At 44.6% G+C, this 26,408-nt stretch overlaps 1 protein-coding gene and 1 pseudogene across 3 annotated transcripts; one reads left to right on the top strand and one right to left on the bottom strand.

Moving 5' to 3' along the window:
- The first annotated feature begins 201 nt into the window (after positions 1-201).
- Tbc1d20 (TBC1 domain family member 20) lies at positions 202-25,734 on the top strand. 3 transcript variants are annotated; one of them, XM_003476755.5, is made up of 8 exons: positions 204-434; positions 8,504-8,689; positions 15,798-15,878; positions 20,526-20,712; positions 20,852-20,953; positions 21,976-22,117; positions 23,262-23,449; positions 23,678-25,734. In XM_003476755.5, exons 1-8 carry the CDS (start codon positions 365-367, stop codon positions 23,931-23,933), a joined length of 1,212 nt encoding a protein of 403 aa, XP_003476803.1. In that variant the 5' UTR covers positions 204-364; the 3' UTR covers positions 23,934-25,734. The 3 variants fall into 3 exon arrangements, with proteins under 3 accessions (XP_005006620.1, XP_005006621.1, XP_003476803.1); XM_005006563.4 differs by lacking the exon at positions 15,798-15,878 and having other exon boundaries at positions 202-434; XM_005006564.4 differs by lacking the exon at positions 8,504-8,689 and having other exon boundaries at positions 203-434.
- Positions 17,371-20,109, bottom strand: LOC111753422 (activator of basal transcription 1-like; annotated as a pseudogene).
- Positions 25,735-26,408: the final 674 nt, after the last annotated feature.

The raw sequence follows: 26,408 nt of genomic DNA, 5'->3' as shown, positions 1-26,408 counted from the left end.
CAATAACCTTGTGAGTGCAGTACGTTTATTATAATCACTGCCGTTTTACAGATAATAAAAGCAAAAGATGATCAAATGTTCCGATCACACGGGCGAGAAAGCAACGCCAGACAGTCCGGACGCCACCAACTCCAAAGACACCCCTGCGCTTTGGCCCCTCCTCTCAGGCCGAAGGCGTGCGTGCCCCGCCCCCGCGCAGCGGAGGGTCACGTGTCGGCGTGGGGGCGGGCCGGCCTGCGCGCCGCGGCCCCACGGAACCTAGGCTTCCTCTACGGAGCGGGCTCCGCATCCCGCGGCCGGATTCGCGTCTCCTTCCGGCTCGGCCGCCAACCGGGGCTCGGGCAGGGGCCCGGGCCCCCGGGACATGGCCCTTCATCGTGAGCAGCGGGACGGCCCTACTTCCAGCCGCTGGAACGGTGGCACCCAGAAGACAGGTACGGAAGCCGACCGGCACTCCGGGGAGCCGCCTGCGAGGGCTGCCGGGGCCGGGCGGCGAGGGGCAGGGGACTGCCGTCGGAGGTACGGGCCACGGGCGAGGCCTGGGGCCGGGGCAGCGGGCGAGGAAAGGATGAAGGCCCCGGCTCGCGTCTGGAGCGGGAGAGGGCCTGGTGTTGGGTCCTGTGCGGACCGTGGAAGGGAGCCGGCGGAATCGCGTCCCGGGAAGGAATGTGGTGGCGGGGGCCCTGCGCGGCGTCCTCCTGCCCGGAGCGGAGACTTGGTCTCTCCGAGAGCTGAGGCCAGGCCTAGCCTCCAGGCCTGACACTTGCCGGCCACGTCCGCATACTCTTGGTGCCGCCTTCCTCGATGTTAGGCAGGGTTCCCAAACTTCACTCCTGCCGCCCTCTTGACTTACGCAGTCTTCTTGTAACATCTGTTCCTTTGAATCGCCATGAGGCCCACCCTTTTTAAACCTGCGTCTTAGTACATTCACAGAGTTGTACGAAATCTCCACTGTCCAATTCCAGAACACGTGTGATTTCTAAAACAGGGCTTTACTCTTAAGCAGTCACACCCTATTCTCCAGTCTCTAAAGCTCCTGTTCTACTTTCTGTCCCTATTCTGTGCAGCCTATTTTTATGTTGTGTATAAAGCGATTGTTTTTAATGCTGTTTCAGCCTAATCGGTATCTATGAAATCATGATTCTGTTTCTCGTGTTCTGAGATACGTTATTCTTATAGTAAATGCATGTCAATTAAAATTATGAATGTTTACCCCATACCAAGTGAAATATTTTTCTTTGGAGAAGACTAAGGTAACTGTTCCCCCTCTAAGAGCCATCCCTATGATGGATGCCCATCATAGAACTAGTCATGTTATTTCAACCCACATGTTTTGATGAAGCTTCTGGTATCTTGTTTGTTGGGGCTCATTTTCTGTTATTCCTCTTTTCTCCTAACATACGATCTTTCTGTGCTCTGTGGCATTATAACCTGTGGCTGGTGTTTGTGTGACATTTGTCCTCATGGCATAATAGTCACTGCCCCAAGTGACATGGGTCTTGTGACCTGTTGTAGTGCAACTATATCTAGGTTATAAGACTATCCATCTAGTTCCCCTGATTTTTTTTTCCAGATAGGAAAAAGGAATTTAGATATGGGGAGGATTGTTGGAATTTTAATCACACTTGAAAATTGCTGGCAGAATTGTTAATACCAGCAGCGCTTCTTCCTGAAATTTATAGTCAGATTGGTTTCTCTCTAGATGATTTTCCTCCAGAATTAGAGTAAAGCAGCTCACCCCGCCCCTCACTAAATTGCTCAAACTGGGCTCTAACTTGGAATCATCCTGCGCCATCTTCCTTGAGTGCTAGTATTACTGGGTGTGCCACCACACTCAGCTTTAAAGCACCTTTTCTTTCTTTCTTTTTTTTATTTAAAGAAAGAAAGAAAACAAAATAGAATACAGAATTCAAAAAAAGAAAAAATTAACACTAAGAAATCGCTAGCTGATACATTACATATAGTCATCTTAGAGATAGTTGTTCAAGTTACAAAATCAAAGCATAAAAAGTGGATAGACACTCAAACATTGACAGTGCAAACCATTCTGTTAAATGATCCAACAAAAATTTAGTAATATGGTCATCTGTCTTATACACTTATACATACAGTTTTCTATGTATAAGTTTTATTTTGTTGTTAATAAGAATTCTTACTCAGAATAAAGTTGTTTTCCTCTTCTGCTGTCCATGTCTGGTACAGACTTGATGTTTAAGCATAAATTTTCCAGTTAATTTCTAAGGTTACTATTAAGAGTTCAGGAGGGATATCTCTGTCTAGGAAAGTCTCTCTCATCTTTCTCTTTTTGTCTCCCCTCCTTCCCTCTCTCCGTAGCTCTTTTATTGTTTTGATTAAGACAAATGTTTTTAAATTTGAGTTTAAATTTTGTTTAGAGACTATAAAGTTAGGACCAGGGATTATAGCTCATCAGCACAACACCTGCCTGGCAAGCTCAAGGTCCTGAATTTGATTCCTGATAGCAAAAAAAAAAAAAGGCTAAAGTTAGCCAGGTAAGATGGTACACACTTTTAAACCCACTCTGGAAGGCTAAGACAGGAGGATCACTGTGAGTTCAAGGCCAGCCTGGGGTACATAAGTGAGTTCAGGTTTGCCCTGTTTAGTGAGACCTTGTCTCAAAAAAAGAAAAGCAAAAGACTGTTTCTGGGTGTGGGGCTGGGGATTTAGCTCATCGGCATAAGCGTCTGCCTTGCAAGTAGGCAGTCGTGAGTTCGATTCCCAGTACCGATAAAAAGGAAAAAGACAAAAAAAAAAACCTGTGAAGACTGTTTCTGGGTGTGGTGGTGCATGCCTGCCTGTAATCCCAGCATTTGGGAGGCTGAGGTAGGATGATCACTGAGTTTGAGGCCAGCCTGGGCTATATAGTGAGACCCTGTCTTGATTGATTGAGAAAGAGAGAAAGAATTTCCTTCACCTAAGTTTCCATTATATAGTATGTAAATCACTGACCCAATCCAGTTCACTAAGTATTTTGATGCCTTAGAAACTGAGAGAGAGCTTTTCTTTAGTTGTGGTCCTTCCACTATATTAGGTTCCCCAAGCCAAGGACATTTGGAGATACTCATTACTTGGGGGAGGCAGAAATCTATACTTGAGTTCCCTAGCCAGAGTTGGGAGACATTTAAGACAGCAATAGATGAGCGCGCGCGCTCTCTCTCTCTGTCTCTCTGTCTCTCTGTCTCTCTCTCGTCTCTCTGTCTCTCTCTCTCTCTCTCTCGTCTCTCTGTCTCTCTCTCGTGGTGGTGGTAGTGGTGGTGGTACTGCTGCTGACTCTTAAACCCAGGCCCTTGTGCATGCAAGGCAGCAACTCTACCACTGAGCTGCATCCCCAGCCCTGGATTAAGCCATCTTTATCTGAACTGTGAGGAACTACTGTACCTCTTTTATGACATTTTAATGGAGAACAGGCTGCAGTAGTGCATGTGTCATTCTTTTTTCCTTTGTTGAAAGAAATACTTTTCAGGTATCGGGGTTTTATTTATAATTTCATATTTTACAGCCAGCTATAGGACAGTCATTTATTCCGTCATTGTTGTTAGCCAAATCCTCTACTGTAAAGCAATTTGGAATGTATCAGCTTTGGAATGTACAGCATACCTCTCTCAGTGAATACTATGTAAGTTGAAAAGCAAAGGATTCAAAGATTAGAGAGACAGCATGATACCTCCCGGTGAAAGATGGTCTTTTTTTCCCCCCAAGCCTAAACAGCACACTAGAATCCAAAAATGTGCGTCTTTCTTCACTTCAGCAGCACATACACAAAAATGTGTGTCCTACTCTAAAAAAACGAAGAAAGAGGGGCTAGGGATTTCACTCAGAGGCACAAGCCCCCTCCCTGGCTAGCGAGAGGTCAAGAATTTGACCCCTGGTATCCAAAAAAAAAAAAAGGATACAAAAAAAAATACAGGCTCAAACATAGAGTAGGATAGGAGAAAACAAGGGAAAAGATTATACACATGTATACATATATATGTGTGTATGTAAATGTGTATAAGATAGAGAGCTATACTACTAATTTCTGTTGGTTCATCAAAAAGAACAGTTGGTTTTGTCTTGTTGATCATTTCTTCATGCCTAAATGTTGTAATCTGAACACCTACTTTCAAGATAACAATATGCAATATATATATATATATATATATATTTTTTTTTTTTTTTTTTTTTTTTTTTTTGTCTTTTTCGTTTTTATCGGTACCAGGGATCGAACTCACGACTGCCTGCTTGCAAGGCAGGCGCTTATGCCGCTGAGCTAAATCCCCAGCCCGAATATGCAATATATTAACTAGCGTGAATTTCCTGTTTTAAAATTCTGTATCGTTTTTGTCCTGTTTTTAATAAATAGAATAGGAACAGTCATTTAAAAAAAAAAAAAGAGCTGGGTATGGTGGTGCACACCTGTAATCCCAGCACTTGTGAGGCTGAGGCAGGAGGATTGCCTTGAGTTAAGAGGCCAATCTCAGCTACATACTGAGTTCAAGACCAGCCTGAACTACGTAGCAAAACCCTGTCTCTAAAAGTCAAAAGAGAGGGAGAGAAAAGGAAAAAGAAAGAAAGAAAGAAAACAAGAAGAACAATTGGAGCTGTAATTTGTGTTCAGAGTTAGTTAATATTCTGGCACATGCCAGAACCACATTAAGTCCAACCGATTGCAACCAGTGTTCTTCTCCCCAAGATATAAGTAACAGCTTCCTCCTCTCCCCCAGTTTGCTAAATAGCTACTTGGAAAAAGGATGGAATATATCTGAGTAAGTTGAAGAAAACTTCCCGTACTCTTAGAAATAAATCAACAAAATTTCTCAATGTCCGTGTCCCTCAAGCAGTACTCAGTGTTAGCACTTAAGTGCTGTTATTTGGGGGAAGGGGTATGTTAAGACAGGGTCTCGCTATGTAGTACAAACTAGCCTGGAACTTTGAGCGTAGCTCAGGTTGGCTTTAGACTCTCAGCAGTTGTGCCACCATGCCTGGCTAAGTGCTGTTAATTTGTAATATATGGAAAGTGCAAAGAAACTCAAGTTTTAAAAAATCTGAATATATTAGATTTTTTTCTGTTCGTTGGAAATTAATTGAATTCCTGCCCATATTCTGTCTCATCATATATCTGTCATATAAAAAGTGTCTTGGTCAGGGAATGCAGCTCAGTTGTAGAAAGCTTGCCTAGCATGTGCAAAGCCTGGCTTCTATCCCCAGCACCAGGAAGACCAAAAAAGTATTGTTGTTTTCCTGGGTGTTTGTGACCCTCCCCGAAAACATCGAGCCTGGTCTTCCAAAAGATGACGGTCCCACAGGATGAAACCCAGACTCCCACTGGGAATGGTGGTTCATGCCTGTGATCCCAACACTTGGAAAGCTGAGGTAGGAGGACCATCACTTTGAGGCCAGCCTGGGCTGCCTAGTGAGACAGCCCCATTGTCACCACCAAAAAAAAAAAAAAAACGAGTAAAAAGAACCTTGAAAGGGTAGATCCACCCAGACTTTGACTGGCCTCACTCATTGTGGTCTGTCGTGCTTCTGGTGTCTTCCCTGCGCTTGACACTATAACCCACAGGGTTTGTATTCTGTTTCCTGGGTGGACATGGTGCTTTATTAACATGAGAGGTGCCTTGCCCACGCTCTTTCCTCTGTCAGGAACGTTTTTCCTTTGACCCACTCATTATTTTGTGTGGCAGAATGTCCAAGAAAGTACTGGTTATCTTCTTAGGGAAATCTTTCCTCTTTGTGTTGGAAGTAAGTCATTCTTGCCTCTGGGTTTCCATAATGCTTCCCATGCTGTGAAACAGTTGCAGCCCTCCCTGCCGTGAGCTTCTCATGGGCTGGAAAGAAACCATACCCATCGGGTTTTTTTTGGGTTTTTTTGTTTTTTTGTTTTGGTTTTTTTTTGGCTTTTTATTGGTACCGGGGATCGAACTCGCGACTGCCTGCTTGCAAGGCAGGTGCTTATGCTGCTGAGCTAAATCCCCAGCCCCATACCCATCTTTTTACCCTAGTACAGAGCTTAGTGCATCTAGACACTCATTAAATAATGGCCTGTTGGGGAGGTGGCCCAATGGTGGATGGAAGGGAAACCTGAGCCAAGGTCTTGATAAACACTTAACTAGTTAGGTGCTCTGCTGACGGGGAATTTAGGGTTTGGTTTTTCATGGTGTCTAGGTAAAGCGGCCATTTAATTTGGCCTCCAGATTGGCCCATTTTTGAGTATGCAGGAAACAGAGCAGTTTTACCAAGACTAATAGTTATAAAACAGGAAGATTTTAGACAAATGGTCACTCTTCTAGGTTCTAGAGAAACCATCAGCAATCTAGCCAGGAGAACAGGTTTACCTGGGCAGAAAGTCAGTCTTTTCCTATTTGACCTGCAGCTGCATGTGACTGTAGACTTCAGTTTGTGTGGCTTTGTATGTCACAGTTTGCGTAGGTCACCGGGGCGGCCTCTAATGCCAGCACTCATTTGTGTTCATAGTGCACAGCTTTGTCACAGAAAGTTTGTAAACTACTGTTGTGTCCGAATAGAACATTGCTGGGGGAAGCTGACAGAGCCTCTCTACGGTCTAACCTACCTCTGGTGTTATCTTCTACCTTACATGAACCGTAGAACCAGTGTCTAGTTCGCTCTCTCCCTCCGTCTCTCTCTGTTCCTCCCTCTCCTTCTCCCTCCCTCTCCCTCTCTCTCTTTCTGTCTCTCCCTCCCTCCTTGCCTCTCTCCACCCCCCTTCCTGTAGAGGGGATTAAACCCAGGGCCTCATGCATGCTAGGCAAATACTTCCACTGAGGTACATCCCAACCTCATAACAATTTTTTAATGAGTCTGTTTGCTGTCAAAGTAAAGGACTTGCTTCCTGTCTCCAAGCCTTCTATTCTGTATCCCACTGAGTTCCACCCTTTTTAAAATGTACTTTTAAGGTGTCTGACCTGCCATACTCTTTGAGTTCCTCACCTTTATTGTCACCACATGCCTTTATGTGGCAATTAAAATACACTGTCTAGTGATACTTGGTGTTGTCTTGTTTAACTTTTCTTGTGTTTTTGGTTTATCGTCTCAGTGGTGAAGGCAACAGAAAGACTGAATGAAAACAGGCATCAATCATTTAATGTTTAGCAAGCGATTCCTAAAAGCAGACATTGTGTATAAAACTCTGAAAACCTATGGGCCCTGTATTTTATTTTATGTCATTTATGGGGAATTGAACCCAGGACTTAATGCATGATCGTTGAGTTCTGAGCTAAACCCTCAGCCCTTTTTACTTATTATTTTGACACAAGGTCTTACTAAACTACCTGGGCTGACCCCAAACTCACAATCATCTTTATCAGCCTCCCAGATAGCTGGGATTACAGCCACGTGCCAGAGCCCATTATTTTGAATAGAAGAATTACCTGATGATATCAACCACAGACTGCCAACCCATTTCCTTAAAAAGTAATTGAAACTCAGTAAAATATTTGTAAACAGCATAAGAATGGAAGATGCTTAAACATTGCTTCCTGATGATTGGTGATAAATACAGTTGTTGAGAAACATTTACTTTGTGTGCAGTATTATGACCTTTCTACCAACAATACTGGAGAGCCAGGCAGTCTTTCACACTGTGCTTTTGAAAATATTTCCATGCAGTTCTGATGTGCTGTGTAACTGGAGACATTTCCATGTGGTTTTGTAGAATTGTGCTCACTTTGGCAGCTCATACAGTAAAATGTAGTATTGTGCATTTTTGTTTCTTTTGTTTTATAGTTCTGGGAATCAAACTCAGGACCTCACCAAGCACTTCAGCCAGAGCTGGCAGTCAGGAAAAAAAGAATCCTAAGCCGTAGTTGTGAATGTTGAATTACATTTTTCCTATATAAACAACAAAGGAAAGTTCCTGGCTTGAGATTTATAAGCTCTGTGAAGTTTGGGTATTAAGAAAAAAACAGGAAAACATTGTCACTAACTGCTAGATATGCCTGGACCTACTGAACATTTATTGTAATTGTAATTTCTTGCTTATTATTTATACAGTGTATCTGTAGTGGTTTTTCATTTCAGTTTTTGTTTTGTCTTTTTGAGACAGGGTTTCCCTATGCAGTTCAGGCTGGCCTTGAGTTCACCTTATAGCCCAGGCTGGACTCAAACTCCCAGTTATCCTCCTACCTCAGCCTCCCAAGTACTGGTATTATAAGTGTGCACCGCTACACCCAGCTCCAACATATGCTTTTTTTAAACTGCCCTTTCTTTTTCTTTAAAAATGTGATTATTCTGTGCATGTCATTGTTGATCCAAACCTATAGAAAAAGACCATCTTTTTAAAAGTTGGCAACTTGAAATACATTTTGTAATGAGTGTTCCAGTCCTCTGTACGATTCAGCACACCAGGCCAGTTAATCCTGCCTTTGCCTGCAGGTGATCTAAAAGCTAAGAGAAATTCCCACCTTATTTCAGTTAGGAGAGGGAGCCCTAAGCAAAATACTGAATGTGTGGCCTGATGCTCCCCATACTTTGTGGTTTTTTACAGACTTCAGCACCAAAAGGAAAAAGAAAGTGGCAGAGATATACCAAGCTCTGAACAGTGAGCCCCCTGATGTGGCTGCCCTCAGACGCATGGCTATCAGTGAAGGAGGACTCCTGACCGATGAGATCAGAAGAAAAGTGTGGCCCAAGCTGCTCAATGTCAGCACCAGTGACCCACCGCCTATACCAGGTACTGTGGGTGGGGCCCCAGAAGAGAGCTTGTCTAGGAATCAGGGAGAAAGGAATCTGGGATGCCTGGTTTTTGGGCTCATTTTAAAATTTTTTTTCCTTCCTTCCTTCCTTCCTTCCTTCCTTCCTTCCTTCCTTCCTTCCTTCCTTCCTTCCTTCTTCTATTTCTCTCTCTATCTCTGTCTCTCTCTCTTTGTCTCTCTGTCTCTGTCTCTCTCCGTCTCTCTCTCTCCATCTCTCTCTCCCTCCCTCCCTCCTCACATAGTTCTGGCTGACTTTACACTCATTGTGTTGCCTAGGTTGGCTTTGAATGCACAGCGGTCCTCCTGGCTCAGCTGGGATTACAGGTGTGCCACCATGCCTGGCTTTGTGCTTGTTTGAACCAAAAATAGATGAATACATTGAAATGCTGGAGCTCAATCTGAAAATAAGGCCTGATAATAAGTAGAATTTTATTCACATTTGGAGTGAGCTTTTATTAGTGCTTAAAATATTGGCTAGGAAAGAGAGTCTGTTAAAAATGCCTCTTCTGGTTCAGATTCCACTCAGTTGGAGGTGTGTTGTAGGAATCTGTGTTTTAGTAAAAACCTTGGCTGATTCTCATGCCGAGCAACTATATTTTGAAAAAAAAAAAAAAGAAAACTCTTTTTGGGGAAATATTAAGATTCTTTGGAAGGATTACTATTGAGAACATATAAAGAACTCAAAAAAATCAGCCCTCCCAGATTTAAAAGTTCAATCCAAAAATGGCCATCTGAGATGAATATACATTTCTCAGTTAAAAAAATACAAACAGCAAACAAACACATGAAAAATGTTTAATATCACTGTTCATTTGAGAGATGCAAATTAAAACAACACTGAGATTCTACCTCACCCTGGAAAGAATGACTGTTGTCAAGAAATGAAGCAATAGGCTGGTCCGATGGCAGTGGGTTATCAGAACTTATTAACATTAGTGTCACTAAAGTTGGTATACCACCCCCCCCACTGCTAAATTTGACTGCTTAAAAAAAAAAAATTAAAAAAAAAAAGAAATGAAGCAATAACAAACACTGGAGGGGCCGTGGGAATAAAGGAACCCTTCTCCACCGTTGTTGAGAGTGTAGACTGATGCAATCAGTGTAGAGATTCCTCAAAAAAGTAGGATTGGAGGACTCATTTGACCCAGCTAGTCCCCTTCTGGGTATCTCTGCAAAAGAACTAAAAACATCACACCACAGCAATATATGTGTGCCATGTTCATAGCAGCACAATTTGTAATAGTAATCTTTTTTATCCATTCCTCAGTTGATAGGCATTTAGTTTTTTAAACAAACTAAATGCCTATCAACTGAGGAATGGATAAAGATGTGATATTTTTACATAAGGGAGTACTACTCAGCCATAAAGAAGGATAAACTAGAGACTTTTATAGGTAAATGGATGCAACTTGAGACCATACTCATACTCAAGTGAAATGAATAAGACATGCATGTGTAAACATTGTATTGTCTCACCAGTTGTGAGAAACTGAAACAACATGTATATATATGTATGTAAAAGAACTAACTAAAATACTTATACTACTGATTTCTCTGAGTTCACTGAAGAGAAAGATTTGTGCTGCTATTCTTTGGGCAATTGAATGCAGATGTCTTATGCTCTGGGTGAATGGTTTGGAGATGATGTCGTGTAATGTATGTACCATTATTGTCCCCTGACTGATGTGTTTTGAAATTTTTAGTTTTCTTCTTCTTCCTCCTTTTTCTCCCCTTTCTCCTCCTCCTCCTCTTTTCTTCTGTTTTATTTCTCTTGAAATAAAATAGATTTGAAAAGAAAAAAAAGATCCTTTAGAGATCCAAAATTCAATAATTACTTGACACAATGGAGCATGCCTGTAATCCCAACAGTTGAGGAGGCTGAGGCAGGAGGATCATCATCAATTTGAGGCCAATATGGGCAACTCAGCAAGACTGTCTTGAAAATTTTTTAAATTCTGTAATTGTACAAAATTGTACAAAAAAAATTGTACGAAGCTAATTTGCAGAGCCATGTAGAGAAAGGAATTCCTGGAGTGCAGTTCAAAATACAAAAAATGCAATGGTACTTTGCTGTCTACTCAGTTCACTGACTTTACTGTGTTGATGCTGTTTTGGCAAAATACCAGTGCTGGGGGTGTTTCTCTTTTCATTTGGCAAATGTTAGCTGTACTCCTATTGTATGCCAGGCTCTGGAGATGATGACTCTGCCCTAAAAAGTTCACAGTGCCGTGGTGTGCCAAGGAGGGACTGAGTTTCCGCTAGCTGTGATCTCCAGAGTGCTCAGCTTTCCATTGGAAAGCAAAGGTGTTGCCATGTTCATTCTTCTGTCAGGTCCCCCACTTCTCGAGTCTCCTAAAGAGCTAAAGTCTGTGAGAAAGGAAGAATGGTGCAGGCTTCTTGGAGAGCCGTTGACCTGGGTTGTGAGGGAAATGGATACTTCTTGCCTACTCTCTGCTGTAGGTTGAGGAAAATGTACGCCTGCACACACTGAGAGGCAGCCTCCTTACTGAACCACTGTATTGAGCTTGTGCCGTGATAAGTTCTGTCTCCTGTCAGTGGCATCTTAATTTTATGATGTCAGGGCCAAGAGATATTAAAATTATGCTGGTTATGATAGTGCACACCTGTAATCCCAGCACTTGGGAAACTGAGGGAAGGATCCAACTGTGAGTTGGAGGTCAGCCTGGGCTACACAGTGAGTTCAAGGCCAGCCTGAACTGCATATTGAGACACTGTCTTAAAAAGGAAAAACAAATTTGTGGGAGGGTGGTTACTGAGATTGAACCAGGGCTGTTCTGCCTGCCACTGAGCTACACATCCCCACCTCGTTTTTCTTTTCTTTTTTTCCCACTGTTTTTTTCAAACATGGTTTCACTTACTTGCCCAGGTGGGACTCAAACTTGTGATCCTCCTGCTTCAGTGCTGGAATCGTAAGCCCGCGAACAATGCCTGGCTATGTGTTGTTTTTTTTTTTTTTTAATGTCACATTATTCCTTTCAAACAGCTCAGAGCTCCTCTAGTGTGACAGCAGAAGTTAGAGTTATCCCCAGGGCCTATGGTTTCCATGGCTATGTTTCATGCAGTCATCATGGTAACCTAAGAGGTGCATAGGGAAGGGAACAGCCTCACTTCCAGATGTGGACAGGACCCCAGTTGAAGTACAGGGCCCCCCCACAGGTGCAGGACTCCATTTTACTGCCGTCTGGACAGCCTGTGTCTCTCTTCTGTCTTCTAGACTTGCATGAAACAGTAAGTGTTCCTAAAATAGGAGCTCCTTCTCAAATGCATCCTCTTCAAGCTAGAGAGACCAGGAGAAGTGAAGGCTTCCAGGAAGAAACTGAAAAACTGAGCAGGCTCCTGTGAGTGACAGGGTGCAAAGAAAAGTTGCGATCTGAGAATTAAGACTTGCGCAGATATCATTGGGTCAGCACGATCATTCACCCTCAGGTAGTCACCTTAGGCCTCCTCCTACTTCAGACAGGTGCTATAGTTTCTATCAAAGTGAATGCAATAGTGGGTGAACCAGTCATGATATCGGCCACCTACTCAGTGTCCAGATTATTACTGTCATTCATACACTGGGGCCAAGGAAATGCCCCCTTTATCAGTGCCAATACACTTACCAAACCGAATGGATACTGGGTCACATATCAGAAGAAAAGGCATCATCAGCTAAATAAGAGAGTTAGTCAAGGAGATGTGTCCTTGACCATTGAGAATGTAAGTATGGGTGACAGTGACCACTACTGTTGCAGTGTTAGAGTTCTGGGATTGTTCAGTCCATTTACAACATTATGGCAGCCAGGACCACAGGAGTTCCAACATCACCCTGTGCTTCTGCTTCTGCTCTGCCAACACCAGCACACTCACAGAGCCACAAAACAGCCAGGGCCACAAGAGTTCCAACACACCTTATGTCCAGGGAGCAGGAGAGGAGTTGAATCTTTGTTTCCTACAGTGCTGCAGGCTGGGTTTCTACTGCTTGACTTGGAACAGCTGGAGTATTTTCTGTTCTCCTGCTCCCTGGACTCTTGCCCAACAGATGGAAATGACATGATGACACAGTTTTCACATGGCCATTGGCGTAACAGTCAAAGTGTATTTCCAGCGCAAAATCTGTTGTTGATCACTTAACAGAGTCTATACTGGAATCCCTGGTTGCAGCTTGCTTTTGCTCATTATTTTGGTTGTCATCAGTATCAAAAAGTATTTCATCAACAGAAAAAAGATGTGGACACTAGGCAAGGTTTTGGTGACTCATACTTAAATTGAAGTTTTGAACTGCATAGCCCAGCAGAAAGCAAAGCGTGCATCATCGAAGTTAAACTTTGAATCATAGATTAAGGCCCAGCAGTAGTCCCTACCCCTGGCCACAGAAAACAGTGACTAGGCATCACCATGTTAAACACCTTTTCAATCCCAGTACCATTTTTCTGTATCTTTTTATCTGTTCTAACAGATTAGTGTTATGTAGAGTAACTTTTGGTGTCAAAGCCTTAGGTGGTCAAATCCATTTAATATAGTCCTGATTTTTTTATACTAAGACTAGCCAGGCACTGTAGAACTCTGTCAAACATGAATACCTCAAAGTTTCGTCTTTTTTTTTAGATTCCATTATTCTTCTATCTTTCAAAGAAAGTAATCAGTGGCAATACAGCAAGTAAACCCACCACAACCATCAAGAGCAACAGGATTTAAAAATCAAAAGGTCCAATTTGAGACTTCATTTGGGAGTGTTTCTGATTACCTCTTGCTTTTATATTGTAACTCCAAATGGGACATTTTGGATGTTCCCTAAGTTTGAATCACATGAATGTGCTGGTTTTATGGCCCTTAGGAGGAAGTTGAAGTGAGTCCACTTTTACCATTGTAGATATTTTTCCATGGCTCTGGTGTGATCCCGGGTTCCAGATGGTTATTTTCGCTGTCAGATAAAGTTAGGAACCAAGTAGGTTCCGGGGAAGACAGTCACTTGCCACATGGCTCGTCATGTTTACACTGTGTGTAATCCTGGCCCTGTGCCATGGTGTGGTGTCTGGACAACTGCCAGCCCAGGTGTTAGATTTAGGGCAGAAATTAGAAAAAAAAGGAAAAAATTAGGAAAGTTTTTCTACCTTACAAGCGTTCTCCTGCATGTATAGTAGTACATAAAATTGTAGCAGTTTTGACTAATATTCAAAGTTTCTAAGTTGTCCCTAGAAGACTTTTAGATTTAAAATGATTTCTAAAGGGTCCTTTTCATATCTCATCAATACCAATGCTAGTTTTTGCTATTTGATTAAATTTTTGATTTTGCCAAGAGAGACAAAGGCTATTGTAAAGATGGCTTCAGTCACAGGAATGATTCTTAAAAATGCTAATTTACAAGAAGCTAACATCAGAAGAGAAGCATTTGTAGAAATACACGATTAACAGAGGTATTCATTGCAATTTCAATTTGAGCAAACCTTGACCTAATTCATGTTTGGGGTTCACAGCTACATTCTCCACAGTGGTCTAAAGGGACAGGGTGCCTGCTTTCCAAGGTCCCATTTTTGCCACTGCTCTACAGAGTTCTAGACATGAGTAGGACTTCAGAAGGAGGGTCTGTGGGCAAATAACACAGCTGCATACTTTATTCTGGGTTTGCCAAGTGAGGTTAACATGATTTGATCTAAAGTTTTATCGTGTTCAAACTACAGTGTTTACTTTTTCTGAAATTCAAGGCACAAGATGCATAAATGTGACACTTTACAATGAAAACCCAGGTTGGAACTTTTTTGGAAAGACTTTCAAGATTGGGGTGCATTCTAACATGGTCAGGCCCCTGGGAGATGGAGCCCCTGTAGCACTATACTCCTTACCTTCCTTCCCATTCATTTTTACTCCTGTCTGGGCCTACAGTGCTTTATATTTTTGATATCCTCCTAGAGGATACCCTAAAGAGAGGTACCCTAAAGAATCTGGGAATCTGGTCAGAAATTTAGGATTTCCAAAATTTGTTTGAACACAAGCGTACCAGTAACTAGCATCTTGTGAAACAAAGTATGAACACAAGAGTACCAGTAAGTAGCATCTTGTGAAAGTATGTGGGGTCTTGGGAGAAAACACACGTACAGGATTGACAATAGGACCTCATTTCTGATCTTAACTCTTAATTGTAACACTGGTAACATGAAAGCAACTTGTTCTTTATTCCTTTTATGTGTGATCATTTCATATCTACCTTGTTATATAGTAGTAATTCCAGCAAAATGTTACTTGTTTTTTTTAACAAGTCAAAAAAACAAACAAACAAACTACAGAATGCTAGTTTCTCCTCCCCACCCCCAGCAGATTTTGTAATGATAGCAGATTTAACATCAGTTCCCAATGAGTAATTTCACTGAGGTTAACATTCATAAATCTCTTGAGGGGTGTGTGTGTGTGTATGTGTGTGTGTGTGTGTGTAATTTTAAAAATAAGCCTTTTTGAAACAATTGATGTTGGGTGATTTCATTAATATACTATAGAAGAAAATTAGTAGTAACAGGAAGGATGGATAAGAAAAAAGGAGAAATTTAGTTAATATGAATTATTCTGTAAATTTATAAATCTAAGACATCGTATTGAATTTTGTTTTGATTTTGATTTGGACCCTAAGTCCATTGCCTACAGTCTGTCCTGGAATATTAGAACACTACATTGTTTAAAATTGTTTACTTAAATTTATGAAATGCTGTACATCTGTAAGCAGTGGGGAAAACCAGTCATTCCTAATAGCTGCAAATATGTAATAATTTTGTGAGTACATTAAAATTTTTAAAAATGAGGGATTCTTAATGGTTGTGTAATAAAAAATTGTTTTATTTTGGAAAAAAAATAAAAGAATAAGCTAGAGCCAGATTTGGTGGTATACACCTATAACCCGGTACTTGGGAGGCTGAAGTAGGAGCATCACCACCCTCAGCTACATAGCAAGGCCAGCCTGGACTACATAGCAAGACCATCTCAGAAAAAAGCATAAGTTAGTATATACCCCCCAGGCCTTTGATGTCCTTAGAATGTTTTGCTTCTCCCTTGCCTTGCAGACGTTCCTGTCATAACATGTTCCTCTTCCTCCAATAGGAGAGGACCTAAGGGAGGTGAGCAAGGACTACCAACAAGTGCTGCTGGACGTCCGGCGGTCCCTGCGGCGCTTCCCTCCTGGTGAGCAGCTCTCCACTCTTGCCACATTGGGAACGAGCCTTTCTGTCCCCTTGTACTTACCTGACGTGGGTGCTTGCCAGTCAGCTGGGAAACAGACCTCGTGCTTTTTGTTTTGGGGATTTTGTTTGTTTTGTGTTTTGTGTTTTGAGATAGGGTCTGGCTATGCAGATCAGGCTGGCCTTGAGCTTGTTTTGTAGCCCAGGCCCAGACCTCATATTTATGGTCTGTTTTGCTTCCACTGAGAATTCCTCCTGAGGTCTGTGAAGTGGAGAATGGCTAAGGAGAGCCTCTGACCCTCTTAAGTTCACTCGTCTGAAAGCAGGCCCAGCTTGAATTTGTTATCAGCCTTCTTTCCTGTTTGTGTCCTTGCTTCCAGGAAAGGTGCTTGTGCCTCCCCTGTAGCCTGCCAACTTCATTTATAAATTTTTTTAAATTTTTGCATTAAGCATTTGATACAGGCCTTGAACTTACTATATTATCTAGGCTGGCCTCTAACTCAGAATCCTTCTGCCTCAGCCTTCTAAGTGCTGTAATTACAAATGTGTGCCACTATTTCTGATTTCATTTTAGTTTGGATAAGACATATGCCCATGGCCAAGTCTCTTTTCCAGTCCTGTTTTTTTGGATAAGACCACACAGGACAGAGGCCTCCTTTTCCCCCTAAGTAGTCTGTTTTCCCTCTCACCCTTCGTTCCACTCCCACTTGTGTTGCATCAGCCTGGGATATTCTTCCTGCAGAGTGAACGCTGCTTGTGGTTTCTATTTTTTCCATACATTTTCTTCAGTTTCCCTGACCACTGTTACATTGTAAGTTCAAACAGGATTTAATTTTTACTCCTACTGCTTTTATACTTTACCTACCCATAGTTATTTGTTTACTTCATTTTATCTTCTCCAGTATGCATTGTTTGAGAAAGGTAGGGTAAATATGGGCAAGAGGGGCCCTGTTCCAACCCTCAGGCCTTTTTGTCAATGTGATGTGGGCCCTTTCTTCAGTTTGTTCTCTGTACCTGCAGAAGCTCACCCCACACTGTGGGAAAACTAGGCTCCGTGCCGCTTTTTTTTTTTTTTGAAACAGGGTCTCATTGAAACAGTTCAGGCTGACCGTGAGCTCACTGTGTAGCCCAGGATGGCCTTGAACTCAGCAGTCCTCCTGCCTCAGCCTCCCAAGTGATGAGAGTATAGTTACGTACCAGCTCACCTGGCTCCATACCATTCTAAAGCAGTGCACAAGGCAAGGTGTGGCATTGTTTTTTTGTTTCGTTTTGTTTTGTTTTTTCTCTTTAGCTATGAATGACACTTTAGTCGTTTTTGTTTACAGCTCAAGCTTTGGGGACTCAGAATTAATACCTTTCATGTGAGCTTAGTGACAGCAAAGAGTTTCACCTGTTCTGCTGTGCTGTACCCTGGGTGCGTCGCTTCTCTGGCTACAAAAGTGCTGGGAGAGACAGGACTCAGACTTGACAGCCATGCGCCACCGTTCACAGTTGTGGTGCTCAGGCTGAGCACAGCGTTTGCCTTGTTACCTCCATGGGAACCTCTTGAGCAAGCTTTTGTCTCACATGGAGTCTGTTGCCCACAGTGTACTGGGAAGATCAGGTCCTCAAAGATCGTGTAATGATGCACAGCTGTCAGCATGTGGTTCCCAGGGCACTTTGCTTATTTCTCATAGGGCTTTTTTGAGGTTGACTTAGGCAGAACTCTTCTGAGCAGTAAGGACACCGTGCCTACCACTGAACTTTACTTCCAGTTTGCATTAACTAGCCAGAATGGGATTTTCTGAGAAGATTTCAGCAGAGGAATTGGAATGAAGATTATTACAGTGTTCTACCGCTAGCTTGTTTCCTTGGCTGCAGCAATGTTGGGCTACCTTGGGCGAGCCCTGTGTCCAGTACTTCTCTGGCTGCAGAAGTACCAGGAGAGACAGGACTCAAACTGGACAGCCGTGTGCCACTGTCCATAGTCTTGCTGTTCAGCCTGAGTACAGCCTTTGCATTGTTGAGAGCCGGCTTGGGAGGCTCAGGTTCTCACTCTGAAAAGCAGGCAAACCGTGCTGACCAGGGCTGGACTGGTCCATCCTTCAGAAGAGCCCAAGAAAGGTGCCATTTCCACTGCACTGCTGGGTTGAGGAGAATGGTGCTTCCTGGGCTTGGGTTTGGTTTAGAGGAAAGGTACAACTTTTTAATTTTTGTTTTCAACTTTTTAATTTTTAAATTAGAATCTTATTCCAAAAAGTTGCAAAAATAGGACAGAAAATTCCCCATCTTAGATACCTTTTACCTAGATTTCCTTGTTCATATTTATCACGTGTTCTATTAGATGGCTCTTCCTTCTCCATACAGATACATAAATCTTTTTGTGAAACACTTAAAAATTGCAAACATGTTGTCCCTTCCCCAAAATATTTCAACATATAATTCTAAAAATACGGCTCTTAAATAATTATACCAAAATCAGTGACAGCTTTGAAAAGTATCCTTATCTTTTGTTTTGTTTTCTTTTTTTCTTTTGGTGTTTTTGAGACACGGTTTCACTTTGCAGTTCATGCTGGCCTTGAACTCAAGGTTATCTACCTGCCTCAGCCTCCTGAGTGCTAGGCTTACAGGTGTGCAGCACCACAACTAGGTATTTTTTAAGCATACTAAAAATATTTTATTTTCTGTAAATGTATTTGGAGAGAGATTCTCAACCCAGTCCCAACCCATTATCTGCTATACCAGTTAACTTAAAAAATAAATAAATAAAAGATATTGTTGCTCTTCCCTGTGTCAGTAAACAGGACAAGCATGCTGGACCATTATCACTCTAGTTGGAAATAAAGACTACTGAGGCCAGGTCATGAGATTTTTAGAGGACCCCACTGGGCAAAAGGCAGGCAACCGAAAGTCAAACAAATGAAACAGGCACTTGCAGTGGACATAACACACCAATATGAATAAGGCATCTCATCCAGGCGCTTACAGAAACTAGGGGAGAGGGACAGGGGAGGCCCACCCAACTGCACGTCTCAGTCCTCATCCAAAAAACTTCACATCTCTGTGGTCTGAGAGACAGAAAATGTCTGAGTAGTCAGTCACTCTCTAGCATAAGGTAGACAAGCAGAGGAAGGCCAAGAGCTGGAAGGGGCCTTCCTGCCCCTCAGTAGTCCTCAACTAGTAAAAGTCCCTCTGTGTTCTCTGATGGTGATGGGCTCCCAAGATCCTGGCAGAGAGCCTTCAGTTCGAGCGGGCCTGGTGAGTCCCATTATGCCCTTTTGGCTATGCTGTTTTTCTGGCCTTTAGCTCCTGTTCGGTGGGCTGCTGGACAAACATCCAGGAGCTGTCTGGGTTCAGCCACAAGGAAGCATTGTCCTCAGTCTACACTCTGAGTGAAGAAGTCAGTCTCTGCTCTTAGGTGCTGCATGTGTGTAACTGGCACTCAAAGGCAAGGTGTTCCCTGAGGTGGGACCAAGTAAGGCAGTGCAAATACTTGAGTTCCACAAGTCATAGCAGAAGGGGTTGCACCTGCAGACACCCATGGGCGTGTTGTACAGACTCGGCCATGAGCTTGACTCTGTGCGAATCCTAGAACTCCATCCAGCCCTCGATATAGTCCTTGCTGTACTTGGATCCCTTTTTTTCTCTCAAGGCCACTGCTGCCTCCTTCACAAACCCGTCCTCAGCCTGAAAGAACATGCATCTGACCTCCCCGTAGGCCCTGCAGAGCTTGTGTGTAGGGGTCGGAAGCACGTGGGATGTGACCCATGTATGCGATACCTGGCACGACCTGCTTCTTGCTGCCTTGAGCCTCTTCTTTGGCTTCTTCCTGCTTCTCCACCTCTGATTTTTCTGTCCCTTCCAGAAACTCCTGCTCTGTCACTAGCTCAGATCCCCCAGCCAACATGCTAGCCAATACATAGAGCATGATAGGCCATTAAGCAGCTGGTGCAGTGGTACCATGTGCTAAAAGCACCATTATTTAACACACAGATTTTATTGAGATTTCACCATTTGTCCTAGTAATGCCCATTATAGCAAAAGAAGATAGGCTAGGCATGGTAGCATAAGCCTATAATCCCAGCATTCGGGAGGATGAAGCAGGAGGATTGCCACGTGGCAGGAGGCCAGTCTGAGCTGCTTGGTGAAAGCCTGTCTCAAAAACACAAAAAGGAAGGAAGGGGAAGTAGAAATTCACGCATTTCCCATTCTTCATATATCTTTGGCCTCTTGATCTGGAACAGTTCCTTTATATTTCCTGATAGGCCAGCCATCTTGTTAAATTTCCATACTTAGAGTTGGTCTGGTGTTTACCCACAGGGATTCAGGGTTATGCGCTGTGGTAGGCATTCCACGGATGTGCTGCAGAGCTCTGTCAGCATTTCACGTCAGGAGGTCCGTCTGTCCCATAGTCCTGTGGTCAGTGACACTGGCTGTCATGACTTAGTTGAAGTGGTCTCTGTAGGTTCCCCTAAGGCTGTAAGGCTGATGACTTGTGGCTCTTGCTGAATGCCAGGTGGTTTTAGCAGTGTGTGGATCTTGACAGGTGTTGTCAGTTTATTCTTAATTCATTTCACTGGACACCTCTGAAAATCTTGCGGACCTTCCTCCTAACCTCGTCGTGAGGCCACGTGCGTGCTGTGTTCCAGTGCAGCTCCCTTCCCGCCCCCAGGCATGCCGGATGAACAGCGGGAAGGGCTCCAGGAAGAGCTCATCGACATCATCCTCCTCATCTTGGAGCGGAACCCTCAGTTGCACTACTACCAGGGCTACCATGACATCGTGGTCACCTTTCTGCTGGTGGTAGGCAAGAAGCTGGCAACGTCCCTGGTAGAAAAGTTATCTACCCACCACCTCAGGTACCTGTGCAGAGGGACTCAGCGGGTGGACTTCTTCTCAGCCCCCTCAGGGTGACTGCTTGACCCTTCTTCTAGTCCGTTGCTCCAGCCTTGATCTAGCATTTGATCTGACCAAACTCACCCAATTGTCTCCCCCCAGGGATTTCATGGATTCCACAATGGACAACACCAAGCACATATTAAACTACCTGATGCCCATCATTGACCAAGTAAATCCAGAACTCCATGACTTCATGCAGAGGTATGGAGGCATTTATGTTTACACACACACACACACAGGGACATGCTGTCCCTTCTCGCTCCTTTCTTCCTCACAGATTCAGTCAGTTTCATCCCCATCTTGGGCTGTTAAATTTGAGTGTTAAGTTTCTCCAAGTTATCCTTTCCAGTCACTTGTGGTCTGTGTAATCGAGATTTCTGCATGATCTTGGAGCACTTTTTAGGTATTGTGCCCCTTTGGGAATGCAATGATGATATAGCTCATGCCTTGAAGATGTCACATCTGATGGGGAGAGGCGGATAAAATAAGATTGCCAGCATAGACTTTGAGGCTCTTGCTTAAGAGAAATACAGAGTGCTAGGGATTGAGAGGAGAGGAGGACAGGGCCATTGAGGACAAAGCCATCAAGGATGAGGACATCTGTGGGTGGTTTTATTTCCCAAGTATTAAGGAGAAGTGTTTCTTGCATATCCCTGGATTTTTTTAAATTTAAATAATGACTGTGTTTTAAGACAGTTTAGGCTATTGTGTTAACTGAAAAATTAACACAGTTGTATATTTTTTGCCTGAGAATATATGCCTGTGCCCTCACAAGGGTAAGTGTCTCAGAAAGAAAGCCACCCTGGTGTACTTCTCTGAGAACAGTTGTTTCTTATCCCACAGTTGACATCTGTTGAGCCAGTACACTGTTCTGCTATTAAAGTCATAACACATTTTAAAGACTTGGGAGGTGGGGGCAGCGATTGAGACAGAGTCCCACATTGTAGTTCAGGCTGGACTTGAACTCACTGTGTAGCCCAGGCTAACCTCAAACTCATGATCCTCCTGCCTCAGCCTCCCGAGTGCTGGAATTACAAGTGTTGCTACCACACCTGGCTTAAAGATTATATTTTGTGAGAAGATGCTAACTGTAGGTGGCCACATTTTCCAGAAAGTCTATCTCCCAAATGCTTCTCTCTCACCAGTGCTATGGCTAAAAGCCCAGAGAAGGGAAAGGGATAAGTGGGCAGGAAACCTAACATCTGGGTTTCTTTTACTGCTAGTGCGGAGGTGGGGACCATCTTCGCCCTCAGCTGGCTCATCACCTGGTTTGGGCACGTCCTGTCTGACTTCAGGCACGTGGTGCGGTTGTATGACTTCTTCCTGGCCTGTCACCCACTGATGCCCATTTACTTCGCAGCTGTGGTAGGTATAGTCCGTGAGCCAGCAACTAGATTCACCATCACCCTTCCAGCTTGATCTTTTCTTAAAGGGGACCTGGTGGTTATGAAAACAAGCAGAAGATGGCATTTCTAAGGTTAGTGTCCCTTGGCACGAAAATATTAATGAGGATGTCAGGGAGAAATGTTGGGAAATGCTGATAAAACAGATTTTTTTCTTTTCGTGTTTTTGAGACAGGGTTTCCTTATGCAGTTCAGGTTAACCTCAGACTCACAGTGATCCTTCTGCCTCAGCCTTCTAAGTGCTGGGATTATAGGCATACACCGCCATACCTGGTGTTGTTTTCTTTCTTCCTTTCCTTCTTTCTTTTTTTGAAGACAAGGTCTCACTATGTAGTTCAGGCTGACCTTAAGGTCACTATGTAGCCCAGGCTGGCTTCAAACTCACAAAACATGGCAATCTTTCTGCCTTGGCCTCTCTAGTGCTGGGATTGCAAGTACATGCCACCATCCCGGCTTAAACAGATTTCTTTACTGTGAGGCTTCTAAGTCTTAAAGTGCCCATGCGCTTTGTGAATAAATAGCCAGTGTTTCTGCTGATGTCCCCTGGAACTGTGCTCTGCAGCGCACATCATTAGGGAGTCATGGCACGGTGCTCGACGCACTCCCTCACCAGGTTTAGGAAGGAAGATGGGTGCTAGGCCAGGGCAGTACAGTGGCTTTCAGTGCTGAGGGTTCCATTATCAGAGGGCCGAGTGGCATAGAGGTGGGGACCTTGGAAAGTCCTCGTAGGTTCCTGCTAGAGCTCTGGCTTTGTGACCAGTAGTCAGAAGGAAGTCAAAGAGAACAGGAGAGCACTTGTCTCCTGTTTTGAACCGTGCTGTAGTAGAGCTCTGGGAATCTATCAGGGATCGCTCTCCTTTTCTTCCTAAAAGAATCTCCTGGGTTTCTCTGAAGACTGGGAGGACAGTTGAGTAGACACATGTGCCTTTCAATCAGGAAGTCTGCCCATATCCAGGGAGGCCAGCCCAGGGGGAACAGCTCTGAAAGTATGAGCCTTGCTTTTCCCTGGAGGGATAGGAATTTGTGGACATTCGGGCACCTCCCATCTCCCCCACCAGGAACCGAGTCTGTGTCTCCCCTCTGATGCAAGGCCTTATTCCTCACAGATCGTGTTGTACCGTGAGCAGGAAGTCCTGGACTGTGACTGTGACATGGCCTCAGTCCACCACCTGTTGTCCCAGATCCCTCAGGACTTGCCCTATGAGACACTGATCAGCAGGGCAGGGGACCTCTTTGTTCAGTTTCCCCCTTCCGAGCTCACACGAGAGGCAGCTGCCCAGCAGCAGGCCGAGAGGTGAGTGGGTGCAAGGTGTGTGAAGGCAGGGGCGGGGGGGGCTGACGTCTGGTGTCTGAGGGGCACAGGGCTTGGCCTTGGTTCCGGAGACCTCAGAGCCCTGGGTCTTCCTGAGGAAACAGCATGAGAGTGGCAGCCCTGGCCCATCCTTGCCGCGGCTTCCTGAGCATAGGCACGCACTCCTGTCTTCTCTCTTATAATGTACTGCTCCTGCCTCCCTCCTTACAGAACGGCAGCCTCTACCTTCAAAGACTTTGAGCTGGTGTCAGCCCAGCAGAAGCCAGACATGGTGCTTCGGCAGCGATTTCGGGGACTTCTGCGGCCGGAGGCTCATACAAAGGATGTCCTGACCAAACCAAGGACCAACCGCTTTGTGAAACTGGCAGTGATGGGGCTGACAGTGGCGCTTGGAGCAGCTGCATTGGCGGTAGTGAAGAGTGCCCTGGAATGGGCCCCTAAGTTCCAGCTACAGCTGTTCCCCTGAATTCAGCCACAGGGCCACTTCTCACAGTGCATCCAAGCCTTGCTCTTTCATGGAAAGACTGAGAGGGAGGAATCTCCTTCATTAAAAGGGTTTCAACTGAGGGTGTTCTGTTTCTGCCACCCTTCCCACCTGTCTGTGTTGGCCTTGGCTTAGGGGCAGCAGCAGAGTCCTGGGGCCTGGGCGCATCAATCAGCACACCTGAGCTCTGCTCTGCTGCCTCCTACCTGTTGGAGGATGTGGGTTTTTAGGTCCCAGCTGCTTGGGAACCTCTGGGCCCAGACTTAGGGGTGCCCACAAGAAGGAAGAAGTCAGGCCTCAGAATGAGAGGACAGGACTCCAGCCTGGAAGCCAGATTGGCCTTTGGTATTAGCTGGTCAGAAATCAGACACAAGAAGCGGGGCGTGGTGGTATGTGCCTATAATTCCAGCACATGGGAGGCCAAGGCAGGAGGATTGTAACAAGTTCCACGAGACCAGCCTGAGCTACAAAGTGAGCTGAGGATCAGTTTGGATTGCATAGTGAGACTTTGTCTCAAAAAAGACCAAAAAAACCCAGAAACAAACATTACTGGGTAAATCATACCTAGCTTCAGCTTAGAAATCACATTTCTGTACTGGCCATTTCCAGTACAGCAAGAAGGAATATTCCTAAACTGGTTTCCCTGTCTTCCACGCCCTACCCCATTCTCTTGTACAAGAGATATTATTTGTAGAAGATCCTTTTATTTCTATTTTTAGAATCATGTACACCTAACATGTAAAGTACTCACTTTAATAAGTTCCTTCATGGAAAAAATAGTCCTCTTCAGAAAGATGCTTCTGAGCTCCTGAGTTTGTTTTCTACTCAGCTCTAACATTTCACACTTGCCAGAGTTGCTGATATAAACAGACCCACACTTCCAAAATGCCCACCTCTTCACTGCCTTTCCTTCTTCCTGTTTTCTCCTCCCAGCCAGGCCTCACTCTCCTTGGCATTGTCTCGGTTTGATTTGTTTACTCTGTGGCTGGCCCTAGAAAGGGACAAAGCACAGCCTGAAGAGTGTGGCAGGGGTCAGCATTGCCCCGGGTTTCTCCAAGGACCTGCAGGCCTTGGGAGCAAGGGTGAGTCTCAGACCTGAAACAGCTTTCCTGGAAGTGAAGCCAGGTTGTTTTTATGTTAACTTTGGCTTGAAAATAGAAAGTGCCTTTTGCTCCTTTAAAGAATTGAGAGTGTGTGGAATGAAGCAGCCATGTACGTTCATCCTAGAAGGGTCTGTCTGCCACTCTTTTCTCTTGGCGGGAAAATTCTTCAAGTGGACATGCAGGAAGCGCTCCTCCCTGCATCCAGGCTGCTCAGCAGAGAAGTTTGCATGTCCCACTAAGCACTTTAAACCCAGAGGGGCTTGCAGTGACCATCACCCCTGGCAGGAGCCCCACCTGAGGGGAGTGCAGCCCAGGTGGATTAACTCAGTGGCATATGCATCAGGACAACAGAACTTGCTGCCAGGATCCAGAGGAGATGAGGTGGCAGATGTACCCAGTCTTGTCCTCCAGCAAGTTTGTCCTGGTCATCTCTACAAAGAACGCAGCATCTGCTCCCCGGCCATGAGCACTGGTGCCTGCTTGTGAATCTGAAGGAATCATGGGGAGGGGCGAAGTGGCCAAGGAGAAAATTCACATGGCAGCTTTGTTCACACCAGGAGTCTCCTCTGCTACTGAGAAGCATTGATTTACCTTCAGGTAATTTACTTATTCTGTAAAGAATATGTGTACATATTTTGTACAGAGACTTGTATGAAATAAACAACCATATGTGGTTACGAGTCACATCTTACTCTCTGTGCCCAGCCACTGACAGTGGACTCAGGCTGAGACCTCCAGTCCTGATGCTGCCCACAGGCCCTCACACCAGGAGACCTGGGTGTCTTTTGTCTCCTGCAGAAAGTGTAGCCTGCACACTAGCTGCTGTCAGCACTACCACAGCTGTGGCCACACGTGTGCAGGACCGCAGTCTGTCCTTAGCTCCGTGGGCTATTGTCTCAGCAGAGCCTGCTCTGAATGCAGCGCTGCCGCCTCAGGGTTTCCCTGCACAGAGCAGCGCTGAGAGCTGTGCTTGCCCTGCTTACCAGTATCCTTGTGACAGCCCTGCTGTGGGGCAGAAAGAAGCACACCACAGTGCTGTGTGCCTGTCACCTGTACCTGTGAGTCCGGTGGAGTCAGGAAGCATGATGTGTGGGGTGATATTAATGTTCCCTGGCCCACAGGAGATGGAAGGCCCAAGGCAGAGTCCCTACAACGTGGCTCCTTGTGTCCCATCATCAGAAGCCACCAGCCCACAGTTGGTAGGACATCTGTGGAGTACAAAGCTGTACTTCGCAGCCTTCTACAGCGCACACAGGATGCACAGAAGAACAGTTTGGCAAGTTCAGGGGCAGAGTCATTGACGTTGACAGTTGACTATAAAGAATGAATATTAGTTTGGTAACTGGAGAACTGA

The sequence above is a fragment of the Cavia porcellus genome, unplaced genomic scaffold (assembly GCF_034190915.1).
Source record: "Cavia porcellus strain 051 isolate PalLab524CR breed Dunkin Hartley unplaced genomic scaffold, mCavPor4.1 scaffold_5, whole genome shotgun sequence".
NCBI lineage: Eukaryota > Metazoa > Chordata > Mammalia > Rodentia > Caviidae > Cavia > Cavia porcellus.
Note: the sequence above shows the minus strand (reverse complement) of the source record. Positions and strands in the feature narration are given on the sequence as shown.